This window comes from Prionailurus bengalensis, chromosome C1 (genome assembly GCF_016509475.1).
Source record: "Prionailurus bengalensis isolate Pbe53 chromosome C1, Fcat_Pben_1.1_paternal_pri, whole genome shotgun sequence".
Classification (NCBI taxonomy): domain Eukaryota; kingdom Metazoa; phylum Chordata; class Mammalia; order Carnivora; family Felidae; genus Prionailurus; species Prionailurus bengalensis.
In genome coordinates this window covers 31,419,063-31,433,430 of record NC_057345.1, presented here as the reverse complement: position 1 = coordinate 31,433,430, position 14,368 = coordinate 31,419,063, and the positions used below count along the sequence as shown (strand labels likewise).

Sequence of the window (14,368 nt, the reverse complement as noted above, 5' to 3'; positions counted from 1 at the left end):
CTTTGGCTCAGGTCATGATCTCATGGTTCATGGGTTTGAGTCCCCTGTTGGGCTCTGTGCTGACAGCTCGGAGCTTGGAGCCTGCTTCTGTGTCTCCCTCTCTCCACCCCTCCTGTCCCCCACTTGTGAGCCCTCTCTCTCTCAAAAATAAACATTAAAGGGGGGAAAAAAAAAGAATGTGGAAGAGTGAATGGATTAAGGAAATACAGTACTATTGCTTGGTAGCATTAAGAGCCCACTTGATATTTGTAGCCACTGTATTCATTGGCATTTTCAATGTCATAAAATTTTTTTTTATATCTTAAAAAAAAAAATCCTTTCTTGGAGCGCCTGGCTGGCTCAGTCGGTTAAGCGTCCAACTTCGGCTCAGGTCATGATCTCGCGGTCCATGAGTTCAAGCCCCGTGTGGGGCTCTGTGCTGACTGCTCAGAGCCTGGAGCCTGTTTCGGATTCTGTGTCTCTCTCTCTCTCTCTGACCCTCCCCCGTTCATGCTCTGTCTCTCTCTGTCTCAAAAATAAATAAACGTTAAAAAAAATTAAAACAAACAAGCAAACAAAAATCCTTTCTTAACCTGTAGCCCATTTGAACAACTGTACCATTTCCTAACTTTCCTTCATAGAAAAATCTTTCTAAAGAGCTGCCTCTTGTTGCTGTCTACATCTTCACCCCTCCAATTCTCTCTGCAGTCCACTCTAATAGCTTCTTGACTCTACTCTCCTAAAACTGATCTTGTCAAGTTACCAATTAAATTCCAATTCTGTCCTCATTATATTTGACCTCAACAGCATTCAACACAATTAAAATACTTCCTTATCTTGGTTTCGAGGACATCTCATAAAAGCTAGTTTCTCCCACTTCACTCAGACTACTTCTGTATTTCCTTTACTAAAACTCTGTTCCTCTGTTCCTCCTCCAAATGTTGGAATACTCAAGGGTTTGACCTTCAGCCTTTGCTTTCTGAAATTGTCCTCTAAATGATCTCATTCAGTCCCATGGCCTGAAATACCATTTATGTGATGATGAGTGATGACTGAAAATCTGTATTTCCATCTTTCATTTCTCCCCTGAACAGCAGACCCCTAATTCCTTATGCCTACCTGAAATCTCCCCTTAAAAATCTAAACGTCACCTCCAACTTCACACTTCCAAGCCAATTAATCCCTGCCTTCTCCCACCCCCAATCTAGCACTTCTAGTTCAATAAATGCACCATCGCCACCTCATTACTCAAGCAAAAATTTAGGAGCCATCCTTGATTTCTCTTATTCCTTTTCTTTTTCTCATAGTATATATGTTTATGAAAGCACATATTTTTGTTTGGCAATACTGTGATTTATAATAAGAAATATATATTTGATCTTCATCCCTGTTTTTGGTTCAGAGCTCCTAAAAGTCTTGGAATTTCCTAAGTGATGATAGCAATAACGGTGTCTTTTGTTATATTACTGAAGTGATTTTGTACTGTACCTAAGCATGGGGGCTGGCTTCCAGGAGAACCAATCATATGATTGGAGATTAGAGAGTTGAAACTTTCAGTCCCAACTTCCTGACTTCTGGGGAGGGGAAGAGAGGCTGGAGGTTGAATCAATTGCCAGTCGCCAATAACTTAATCAATTGTGCCTATGTAATGAAGCCTCCATAAAAACTCAAAGGACAGGGCTCACAGACTTTGTGGGTTGGTGAACACATGTAGATACAGAGAGAGTGTTGGCCCAGAAAGGGCATGGAAACTCTTTTCCCTTTCCCCATACCTTGCCCTATGCATCTCTTCCATATGGCTGTCCCTGAGTTATATATCCTTTTATAATAAACTGGTAATCTAGAAAATAAAAATGTTTCTCCAAGCTTTGTGAGCTATAGAATGGAGGTTCCAACAACCCCTTCCTTAGGTTTGACTAATTTGCTAGGCAGATTAGTCAAACCTAAGGAAGGGGTTGTTGGAACCTCCATTCTATAGCTAGCAAGTCAAAAGCACAGATGACAATCTGGACTCGTGATGGGCATCTGAAGTGGGGGGAAAAGGGTAAGCTTGTAGGACTGAACCCTCAACCTGTGGGATCTAACACTATCATCAAGTAGTATCAGAGGATTGTTTGGTGGTGGGGGAAAGCCCACACATTGGAATTTGTGTGAGTAGAACCTGGCACATAATAGGTGCTAAATAAATATTTGCAATACTGAATATACAATTGTCCATAGTTTTATCTCCATTAAATGTGTCATAGAACTTGTTTCCCATATCTATGAGTCTATTCTGTTGTTCTATTTGTTCATTTGTTTTGTTTTCCAGATTCCATATATAGGTGAAGTTATATGATATTTGTCTTTATCTGATTGATTTCACCTAGCACAATACTCTCTAGGTCCATTCATGTTGTCACAAATGGTAAGATTTCATTCTTTTACAGCTGAATAATATTCCCTATTCCTGTGTGTGTGTGTGTGTGTGTGTGTGTGTGTGTGTGTACACACATCACATTTTCTTTACCCATTCATCTATTGATGGGCACTCAGGTTACTTCCATATCTTGACTATCGTAAATAATGCTGCAGTGAATATGGTGGTGCATATATCTCTTCAAATTGATGTTTGTGTTTTGGTTTTTTTGTTTTGGATAAATACCTGGATGTGGTATTGCTAGATCACCTGGCAGTTCTATTCTTAATTTTTTGAGGAATTTCCATATTTTTTTCCATTGTGGTTGCACCACTTTACATTCCCACCAATGGTGTATAAGGAAGGGTTCCCTTTTCTCCACATCCTTGCCAACACTTGTTCTTTCTTTCTTTCTTTCTTTCTTTCTTTCTTTCTTTCTTTCTTTCTTTCTCTCTCTCTCTTTCTCTTTCTTTCTTTCTTTTTTTTGATAATAGCCAATCTGACAGGTGTAAGGTGATCTCATTGTGGTTTTGATTTGCATTTTCCCTGTTGATAGCTGACGTTGAGCATCTATTCGTGCACCTGTTTGCCTCATGAGTGTATACGTGTTCCTTCAATGTTTTGGAATAACTTGAAAAGAAGAAGTACTAACTCATCATTAAATGTTTGGCAGATTTCACCTATGAAGCTGTCTGGTCCTAGACTTTTTGTTTTTGGAGTTTTTAAAAATATTGATTCAATTTCATCGCTTGTATTGGTCTATTCAGATTTTTTTAATGTTTTTTATTTTGAGAGAGAGAGAGAGAGAGAGAGAGAGAGAGAGAGAGAGAGAAAGCAAGGGAGGGGAGAGAGAGGGGGGAGAGAGAATCCCAAGCAAGCAAGGGAGGGGTAGAGAGAGGGGGGAGAGAGAATCCCAACCAGGCTCCATGCCATCAGTGCAGATTGAGCAGGGGCTCAACTCATGAAGTATGAGATCATGACCTGAGCCAAAATCAAGAATCAGACAGGTAACCAACTGAGCCAACCAGGCACCCTGGTCTATCGAATTTTCTATTTCTTTGTAAATCAGTTTCGGAAAGTTATATGTTCCTAGGAATCTATCCATTTCTTCTAGGTTTTCCAATTTGTTGGCATATAATTGTTCTTTGTGGTTTCTTATGATCCTTTGTATTTCTGTAGTGTCAGTTGTAACTTCTCCTTTTTCATTCCTGGTTTTATTTAGGCGCCCTCTCTTTTTGTCTTGATGAGTGGGCCTAGAGTTTATCAATTATGTTTATCTTTTCAAGAACTGATTTTTCATTTCATTGATCTTTGCTATGGTTATTTATTATTTTAAAAGTTTATTTGAGAGGGAGGGAGAGAGAGAGTTCAAGTGGGGAAGGAGCAGAGAGAGAGAGAGAGAGAGAGAGAGAGAGAGAGAATTGCAAGCAGGCTCTGCGCTGTCAGTGCAAAGCCTAAAGCAGGGCTCAATCTCACAAACCGTGAGATCATGACCTGACCTGAGATCAAGAGTCAGATGCTTAACCAACTGAGTCAACCAGGCACCCCTTTCCTACTGTTTTTAAAATCTCTATTTCACCTATTTCTGCTCTTATCTCCTTTGTTCTACTAACTTTGGGCTTTGCTTACTCTTCTGTTTCTAGTTCCTTTAGGTATAAAGGCATTTATTTTGGATTTTTCTTGTTTCTTGAGGTAGGTAAGCCTATATCAATATAAACTTCCCTCTTAGGACTGCTTTTGCTACATCCCATAGATTTTGGAATGTTGTATGCCCGTTTTCGTTTGCCTCAACGTGATTTTAACTTTATCTTTGATTTATTCATTGCCCCATTAGCTGTTTAGCAGCAGGTGTTTAGTCTCCATGTGTTTGTGTTTTTTTCCAGTTTTATTCTTGTAATTGATTTCTAATTTCATACCACAGTAGTTGCAATTTGCTTGATAGGATTTCAATCTTCTTGAGTTTAGAGACTCATCTTGTGGCCTAACCTATGATGTATCCTACGGGATGTCCCATGTGCTCTTAAATGAAAGTAATACAATAGTATGGGGCTTTAATACCCCACTTACCTCAATGGATAGATCATCTAGACAGAAAGTCAATAAGGATACATTGGCCTTATGACACCTATCAGATGGATTTAATAGGTGTCATAAGGCCAATGTATCCTTATTGACTTTCTGTCTAGATGATCTATCCATTGAGGTAAGTGGGGTGTTAAAGCCCCATACTATTGTGTATTACTTTCATTTTTATGGACTCTCTCTCCTATATGTCCTGTGCAATGAATGTGAATACCTGTGCTGTAACTGAAAACGTTGGCACATTCTTGACTTTCATAGGTCCCTATGTGTGAAAAGATTATTTTGATCATCTAAGCTTTGACCAAAGCTCCTTAAACTCCTCCGCAATGTACTTTCTGATGAATATGAAGACTTGAGCTCTGAAGGCCTCAGCACAATTACCACATGTATAAAGTTTTTCTCCGGTGTGGACTGTGATGTACATGAAGAAATATTTGCATTTTGGCTGAAGCTCTTACCACGCACAACACACTTCTTTGGTTCCGCTCCTACTATACTCTAATAGATGTTACGTTTTGAGCTATCACTAAAACCTCTATCTCTCTTCACACCTTTATGGGGCCTTTCTCTCATATAATCTCTCTGAAGAACTTGAAGTCCTATATTCTACCTGTGGCTCTTGTCACACTCACCACACCAGCAGGGTTTCTAAACATATGGATTCTATGGATTCTCTGATGAATATCAGAGAATCAAAACAAAACAAAACAAAACAGGGGCGCCTGGGTGGCGCAGTCGGTTAAGCGTCCGACTTCAGCCAGGTCACGATCTCGCGGTCCGGGAGTTCGAGCCCCGCGTCAGGTTCTGGGCTGATGGCTCAGAGCCTGGAGCCTGTTTCCGATTCTGTGTCTCCCTCTCTCTCTGCCCCTCCCCCATTCATGCTCTGTCTCTCTCTGTCCCAAAAATAAATAAACGTTGAAAAAAAAAATTAAAAAAACAAAACAAAACAAAACAGAGAAGCAATAACCAAAGCAATAGTTGAAAATTTTTAAAGGAAGTAACTTATTCCTTACATTTTAATGTACTTTTATAATAAGCATGTATTATTTAATCAGAAAATTCTACCATGGGGGAACCTGGGTGGCTCAGTTGGTTAAACGTCTGACTTTGGCTCAGGTCATGATCTCATGGTCCGTGAGTTCGAGCCCTGCATCGGGCCCTGTGCTGACAGCTCAGACCCTGGAACCTGCTTCATATTCTGTGTCTCCCTCTCTCTCTGCCCACCCCCCTCCCTTGTGCTCTGTTTCTCTCTCAAAAACTAAACAGTGAAAAAATTTTTAAAAATTAAAAAAAAAAAGAATGGGTGCTTGGGTGGCTCAGTTGGTTACGCGTCCAACTTCAGCTCAGGTCATGATCTCGCAGTTTGAGGGTTCGAGCCCTGTGTTGGGCTCTGTGCTGACAGCTCAGAGCCCCTCCCCTGCTTCGGATTCTGTGTCTCTCTCTCTCTCTGCCCCTCCCCTGCTCATGCTCTGTCTCTCTCTGCCTCTCAAAAATAAATAAATGTTAAAAGAAAAAAGAAAAATCCACCATGGAGAAAATTAAAAGACATGCAACAAACTGGCCTTTAAGAATAATTTTAAAAGATTAAACTCCTCATTAAAAATAAGCAGAGGGATGCAAATTTAATAGGATTAAATTATTTACTAAAGGAAGCAAATTTTAAAAAATCAAGAAATAGCTTTGTTATGATATCTCTTTTCTTTAACTGCTCACTGAATATTCAAGAGGTCCATAATTTGGAGTTCAGATACCTTTAGGCAGAATTTGCAAGGAAAAGATGACATTATTAGCTATGTGGAGGCTGCAAACCCGGGAAGCATTTGTTGTAGAGAATAGCATCAATGATCCCGGGGTGACCCCAACTACAGATGTCTCAACTTACCTTGTGGGAAACCATAAAGTGATGACTAGGAGATGTTAACTTAAAATAAAACTCTGAGGGGCTCCTGGGTAGCTCGGTCGGATGGGCATCTGACTTGAGCTCAGGTCATGATCTTGCGGTCCGTGAGTTCAAGTCCCGCATGGGGCCCTGTGCTGACAGCTCAGAACCCGGAGCCTGCTTCAGATTCTGTGTCTCCCTCTCTCTGCTCCTCCCCTGCTCACACTCTGTCTCTCTCTCAAAAATAAATAAACATTAAAAAATAATAAGGATTTGAGAGCTCAGGGTATTACTGAATTACAGAACTACTGAATTCTGACAATGTCACTGTCTGAAACCAACTTATTTTTCTTTTCCCTCTTTTTAAACCTTCTAGTATATCCAACATGATGCCATCAGAACCCTGACAAGTTGTTTTCTTGAAGACTGTTAGCTTAATACTCTTGATCCTATAAAGTCCAGTTTATTTACTATGCCCCCAATTTGATTCCAAACTTCCTAGGGCCTAGAATAAGATACCATGTAGGGGGCTTAACAACAGCGAGAAATACTTTACAGTATAATGGTTAAGAACATAAGCACTGTAGTCAGACATATCTAGGCTGGAGTCTACCACTTTCACCACTGTGTTTTATAACCCTTCTAAGCCTCAATTCCCTCATCAGGGATAATTAATGGATATACAGATTTAATCATCAAAGTGCTAAGCATGATGCCTGGCACATAATATTCATTCAGTAAATGAGAGTTATTACCCCAAGATTCCCATTGTCCATAAGAAAAGTTGTGTGTAGCTCAAAACACCTCCAGAGGTAATCTACTGTAACTCCAAAAATGTCCAGGTTTTACCAGTTCACATAGAACATGGAGTCACATTGGGGCGCCTGGGTGGCTCAGTTGGTTAAGCGTCCAACTTTGGCTCAGGTCATGATCTCGCAGTTCATGAATTCAAGCCCTGCACTGGGCTCTGTGCTGACACTTCAGAGCCTGCAGCCTGCTTCAGATTCTGTGTCTTCCTCACTCTCTGCCCCTCCCTCGTTCATGCTCTGTCTCTCACTCTCTCCCAAAAATAAAGATTTAAAAAATTAAATTAAAAAAAAAAAGAACATGGAGTCACATTAACAATATTTACCATGTTCTGCTGCCTCTTGACCTTCTAGTTCATATGGAAACTCCACTCCTGGGGCACCTAGATGGCTCAGTCAGTTATGCGTCCAACGCTTGATTTCAGCTCAGGTCATGATCTCGGGGTTGTGAGATCAAGCCCCACCTTACGCTCCACACTGAGCATGGAGTCTGCTTAAGATCCTCTCTCTCTGCCCCTCCCTGGCTCACACACTCTTTCTAAAATTAAAAAAAAAAAATGTAAATAATAAAATAAGAATAAAATAAATAAAGAATAAACAAATAAAATAAAAAATAAACTCAAACCCTGCCAACTCTTCTCCCCCTTCCAAGGGGAGAATGCAAATTCTCCAGTAGTGACTGCATAAACAAGCCTTTTCCTTCCAGGTGATGTCCGTATCATTCTTTCCTCTGGCCTCTTTGGTGATGTTCGCAATCAAGAGCTCCACTATCTTCTAAAATGCACTGAGATTCCTCTTCACTATCTTCACATTTTCTTTAAAATGTGTTTAATTTTTTGGTTCTCCCTTTATAAAAAGGGCACCATACTGTATGTAACCTTTGGGGACTTTTCACTTAACTGTGCTAACCACACTGTTGTGTGTCATTGTGGCTCATTTCTTTTGGTTGCTGTACATTGTCCACACTCTTCTGATGATGGGGACCTGGATAGTTTCCAGGGTTAGGTTTTGCTACTGTGAAAGTACTATGAAGCATATGTTTGTTCATATTTTCTGTTGTACACATGTAAGACACAACTATTTATTGTGGTCATTTTTGAAGGATTGAGATTATGAAAAAAAAATCAGTTCGACTGACTTGGACAGCATTTCATTCTATTTTATTATATAAAATGTAGAAAGTGTTAACTAAGAAAAAACAGGGAAGGGACTTAACAGAAAGTTTAGGATCTTCTTAGGAAAGGAATGATTGCTGAAGGATGCCTTTTGCTCCAGCCACGATGAGCAACTGTCTTCTTGGCAATTCACAGCAAAGTTCCAGGGACCTATAGCTCCAGATTCCTCCCACTCACCCCTGAAACTTGGTCTTGACTTGAGTGGTTAGAGTTTGAGGAAATATGAAAAGAACCAAAATAAGAATATTCTCCATGAAAGCTAAGTTCAAAAATTGGTCCTCTTTTCCTCTGCTGAGCACATTAGGAGCAGGGAGGCTGAAAGTTCCTGAAGGCATACCCTTCTGTTCATTTCACTTTTTTGGCTAGGGGCTCTAGAATGGAGCTGGGAACCCCACCACCCTTCCTCCATTCACAGATATCTGCATAGTTGCATGTCCGGCACTTCCAAGCCTCCTCCACATCAACCCCTTGAGGCTCTCGGTGGCCCATCCAGTAGGCCATATAGTGCTGCACCTTGCCTCTCACCTCCTTCTCTTCAAAGGCCACAATCTCTGTACCCAGCACTGTGGCAGTCTCTTGGTGGATGTACTCAATCTTTAGGATATCAATAACTGGGAGGTCAGACAGTGTTAGAGACAAGAAGACTAGCTCCATGAGGTCACCCAAGGACTTTACAGAGAAGCCTCCCTGCCGGGCATGCCTCAGCACTGAAGGTCCCAGTGGCTTGTCTGGACACAATTTTGTGTGGTGGATTAGGCTAGCACTGGTCACTTTCCCTTGAACCATGGCATCAAAGATATATTTGTATAGGCTGATTTGAAAACAGTCTTTTTTCTTCTGAGCTTCCAAAGGGAGCATAGGGCGCCTGCGTGTCTTAAGTTCAGCCAGTTCCAGTTCCCCCTTGGCGGTATAGTGCAGCTCATCAATTACTCCAACAAGCAGCACACCCTCCACTTCTCCAAACACTGGAAACTCTCTGATGCGTCCTTCTGACTGCAGGACAGGAATCATTGATAATATATTCAAAAACTTAACTGCCCAAGCATCTTCTTTAGTGGTGGTGGGGACAGTCACAAGATCATGAACTTCTAGTTCTCTAGCTAGGTGGATGCTGGCACCGGTGTCCAAAACAGCTGCCTTCTCAGGAGCCAAGAAACCAGGAAGCTCCTTCCCATATACCATTTGCTGTTCACACCAGTCTTGAGTAGACAAGTCAGTGACGTACAAATATTTAAGGTGGAATCGCTCCATAGGTGATGAGACATCCAATCCTCTTTTCCATTTTGGTAAGCTTGTGAGCTTGTCATCCTTCCCAGGGAGTTCAGAAGAAGGACCAGGCTTGCTAAGTGATGCACTTGACTCCTGAGTATCTTCCAGGTCCAGATACTCTAGCAACTCTGAGTCACTCAAGTCTGAGAACCCTGAGGCCTCTACTGACCCCGTCTCCTCTTCCCCATTCTCTGCCATGGCACAAGGCCCTGCAATATCGTGTTAAAGAAATGTATTATCCAAATAACAAATTTATCCAAAGCACTTTCAAATTCTAATAAGGTAAAAAGAATCATGACTATTTATTTACATTCTTTAAGAAGCCTAGCTATTTACGACCAACTAGTAACGCGACAGAATTGCGTTGGCCTCGATTTCTTCATTTAAAAGGAGATTTGAGGTTTGCTTTTTCTGCTTCAAAGTTCTACTGACTTGGAATATTATTTCATTATTTAGAAATGTATAGATCTTTGTAAATGTTGGAGCAATGTTGGTAAAAACATGGCCCCTTTTATGATTCTTCTAATACAAAATCCTTGACTAAGAAAATGAAACTCAATTACAAACTATTCCTTGAGAAAAATCAGCTCTATGATGACTGTTTTACAATGTAGTTCTCAGCAACATAGTATAGCAAAATTCAAAGACTAACTATAGACAAATACCAATAGATCTGCTCATACACAAAGTAATAGCATACAGCGTACCCAGGTAGCTTGGTCAGTTGGGCATCTGGGTCTTGGTTTCAGCTCAGGTCATGATCTTATGGTTTGTGGGTTCGGGCCCCACGTCAGGCTCTGCACGGAGCCTACTTGGAATTCTCTCTCTCCCTTTCTCTCTCTGCCCCTCCCCTGCTGTCACCTTCTCAAAATAAATAAACTTTAAAAAAAAAGGTAATAGCATGAAGTCATGAGAGAGGACGTTCACAGCAACATGTGGAAATCCGTTGCTTTCAAGATTTGAAATATACTAAGGAAATGGCAAGGAGGAAAAGCTCTTGGTGGGTTTTACTTTATCCTTACTGACTTTATAAATTATCCTAACAGAAATTGGTGTTTCCCACTAAGTTTATTTTTTCTCTCCACAAGAAATTAGCTTATGATGGAAAATATCTGTCAATAAGCACTAATAAAATACTACAGTATTTGCTATAATATTGAATATTTATTGTGCAGTTATTGAGTGCTAGACATTGAGCCAAGTGCTTCACATCCAATATCTCACTACTCTACTGTGGGACAGGTACTCTTTTTTTTTTTTTTAATTTTTACTACAAAAAAAATTCACACATACAAAGAAATAGAACAATGAACATCTATATATATACACAACACCTAAACAACTGTTGACATGCTGCTATATTTGCATCTTTCATGTGTGCATTTTTGGCTATTTTAAAGTAAACTATAGATCTCCTAACACTTCAGATATAAATGCTTCAGCATTCATTTCCAGATAAGGACATTCTCCTACATTAACTACATTACTGTTATCACAAGTAACAAAATTAATAATTCCCTAATACTCCCTTCCTTATTCAAATTTCCCCAGCGGCCCTAAAATGTCTTAAATAGCTTTTCTTTAAATCAGGAAACAAAGACCACACATTATGTTTGATTTGTTTTGTCTCTCAAACATTTTTAATCCTAAGAAACTAGGCAAACTATTTTGTAAAGATATTCTTTTTAAGCCTTCTTCCTAATCTCACATATCTAACCTAGCATAGGTTAAAAACAAAACAAAACAAGGTATGACCAGTCCACCAGTATTGGACTTTGGGTGCCAGGAAAATAATCTGACGCAGAATTTAAACTGATTGAGGTAACTATGAACTAAATTTCCTCTTTGCTATTAAGCAATGAAGAAACCGAATGCACCAAATTCCCTATTAAAAACTTAAGAACTGATATGTTGAAAATGGTATTAATATTTGCTATGGTTGTACTTAAGTCACTTTTAAATAGTCTAAATGTCCCTAATGAAAGAAAACATACACAGCTGGCAGAGAAGTTATTTGCAATGAACAAAAGTAATGCAATGCTAAGATTTCTGCTTATATCCTATAAAGTTATTGCTTTAGAGGATACTTCAATAGTGATAAAACACAGAAGATGCACATTTACATAAGTGTCTCAAATTATAAATGTGCCTTGGATGATGACAGTTTCAAAATGGTTAATGTTATTTGGACCATGAAGTCCCTGAAAGTTGGAAAGAATCTTCATCTTCTGTCAAGAAAATGAAGTTAAATGGCAATTAACATGTACACTTTGGGTGTTTTTCCCCCGCTGGGGGAGGGCACTAAATCTAAATCTAAATCAACTGACCTTGAAAACATTTTATTTCAAATATATAGATCTGGGTTGGCCAATATGTAGCCACCAGCCACATACAGCTACTTAAATTTAAATTAACTAAAATAAAATAAAATAAAATTTAAAACTCAATTTCTCTGCTGCATTAGGCACATTTCCAGTAATTAGTAGCTATATGTGGCTTGGGGGTACCACATTATAAGGCAAAGACATAGAACACTCCTCTGACGATAGAAATGTTCTTTTTGGACAGTAGTGATATAGATTAGTCTATGTGTCTATACTAACTCCCTGGGGTGGGGGTGGGGGGGGGAGGGGGAGAAGGAGAGGCAGAGAGAGAGTAAGCTCCTGAAAGTTATGAACTTTGTTACTTGTTTTACATACTGAGAATAGGGTAGCCCCGAACAGGTTAAGCAAAATGTTCTGTAGAGAAGAAACAAAAAGGAGGCATTCTCTGTGAAATTGCTCATCTAAAGGAAGAAAACAATACACTGGGGATGAGCAATTTAGACTCAGATGTGTTGCCTGGACTTTCCTGCACAGAAAAATTCCAGGCAAGGGCATAATACAGCACATTGTCTCCGAATGCAGTTTGTATTTTTCTGACATGAGATGGTTTCACATGGTTCACATGAGATGACTTCAAATGATTTCAACATTTTTAGACACATCTTAGCATATAAAGCTATATTCAAATGCATAAATCCAATGCATCATTTCATAGAGAGTGTTTCTTAGGACAAGTGTGGTCTTTAAATAAATGAAATTTTAAAATTTTAAACATGAAAATAACACTACAGGTAGTACACAGGAATGGCAACAATCCTCAGGTGGTAAATGAATGAAACGTTTGGGAAATACCAGCATAGTGTCAAGAGTCTGGGGGTCGTGGGGATCTAGATTCTAAACCTAATCCTGACTAGGTCAGTAGTATTCAGTAATATGCCACTTGCCTTATGAGTGCTCTTGAGCAAGTTCTTCGTTTTCCTGACGCTACTGACACAGTATCCCCTCCAACTGTCCTCAGCTACTCAAAATAGTGATAAAACAAAACAAACATACTAGCATTCAACAAATGTGGATCTCCTTCCCCTACTCAAGGAAGAGACGAGATAGCATTTCTATTCCTTTTGACAAATTGAGTTTAAACTTTAGGAGAGAAGAAACTTCTACTCCCCTGGGACTTGGCTGATCTTTCCCCTTACCAGGCAGTGCAGAATGCTGAAATGACAGGGGTAGGGGAGGAGAAAGGAGCTCTGAAAAGCCAGGTCTGCACTGAAGAATCCAGATTAGCAACTCTGTGCCTTGCTGTGGTAGAATGGGGACTTTTCCTTTCTCACCTGTCCAGTCCCTCACATTGTGGCATTTCCTCCTCTCTGATCCACACTGCACAGGCTGTTGCCCATCCCAGAAGCTAGGTAATGCTTGCCTCTCTCCTGGATCAAATCCTCCAAGACTTCTTCGTTTTCTCCACACCCCGATGTAGTTACTTAATTCAATCCTCGCTCCCTGCAAACAAGAGAATAAAAAAATAGCCAAAGTTCCCCAGGAGCTCCAAGACCAGTTCCCTCTTCCAGCCCCAAACCTCAGCCCAGGTGCTGAGCCAAGACCCCAGGTGAGAGGCTTTTCTTCTCTGATGGGTTCCTGCTGCCTGTGGCACTGCCACTACCTTCACCCTCTACATTCTGACTTGTTCGGCTCGGACTTGTGGGCTCCGACAGCGCTTGCCTTCAGCCAGGACCTTTCCACCAGCCCCAGACCACTGTCGCCCCAGCAATTCCATGCCCGTCCTAAAGTTTACTGAGCACTCCCTACAATGTCTTGGAGGAGCCGGAAATGACAGCAAGGGGTCGCCGGCCTCGGGAAGAGGTCCCAGCGGACCTCCACGAAAGGGCCAGAACCCACAGGAGTCTGGCCTGCGAAGGCAGACACGACAAGCCGCTGCCCGGGGGCCGCTCCCGCCCGGGGATCGCGGCAACCGCGGGAACAGACCCCAGGGCTCCACACCGCAGCCGCTCAGCCACCCATTCGCCGGCCTGATCCTAACCTTGGCTACTCCTCCGAAACCCGGGCTCTCCCCGGCTCCGCCGCGGCCTCGTCACTGCTCCCGGGCTCCACCGCGGACCTGCAGGGGGAGCTTGAGCACAAAGCTCTCCGCTACGGGGTGGTGCCCAGAGACGCGGCTGGAGCGCTGGCCCAGAATGCCCAGCGGCCGCCCGAGGCCCGCCCCCTCCCAGAGGCCGGGGCGGCGCAGCACGCTTCTCCAGTCCACGGCGGGGCGGACTCCCTCTAGCGGCGGGGCGAGCAGGGCGCTAAAGGCGAGCTGCAGCCTTTGGGCGGGCTGTCCCCGCGGGCGGCTGGCTGTGCGTGTGGCTTATCTCCGGACGGAACTGCGCTGTCACCTGTCCCAGAAGCTCTCACTGCGGCCCCTCCAGGCGGGGGTCCGGGAGCGTCGTGGGCGCGTC

General features: G+C 41.7%; 1 protein-coding gene across 2 annotated transcripts; it reads right to left on the bottom strand.

Moving 5' to 3' along the window:
- Positions 1-8,282: 8,282 nt before the first annotated feature.
- EXO5 (exonuclease 5) lies at positions 8,283-14,110 on the bottom strand. 2 transcript variants are annotated; one of them, XM_043574559.1, is made up of 3 exons: positions 13,951-14,110; positions 13,244-13,412; positions 8,283-9,797 (listed from the first exon to the last, which is right to left on the bottom strand). In XM_043574559.1, the coding sequence occupies exon 3, from the start codon at positions 9,784-9,786 to the stop codon at positions 8,665-8,667; it is 1,122 nt and encodes a 373-aa protein (XP_043430494.1). In that variant the 5' UTR covers positions 9,787-9,797; positions 13,244-13,412; positions 13,951-14,110; the 3' UTR covers positions 8,283-8,664. The 2 variants fall into 2 exon arrangements, with proteins under 2 accessions (XP_043430494.1, XP_043430495.1); XM_043574560.1 differs by having other exon boundaries at positions 13,333-13,412; positions 13,951-14,081.
- Positions 14,111-14,368: the final 258 nt, after the last annotated feature.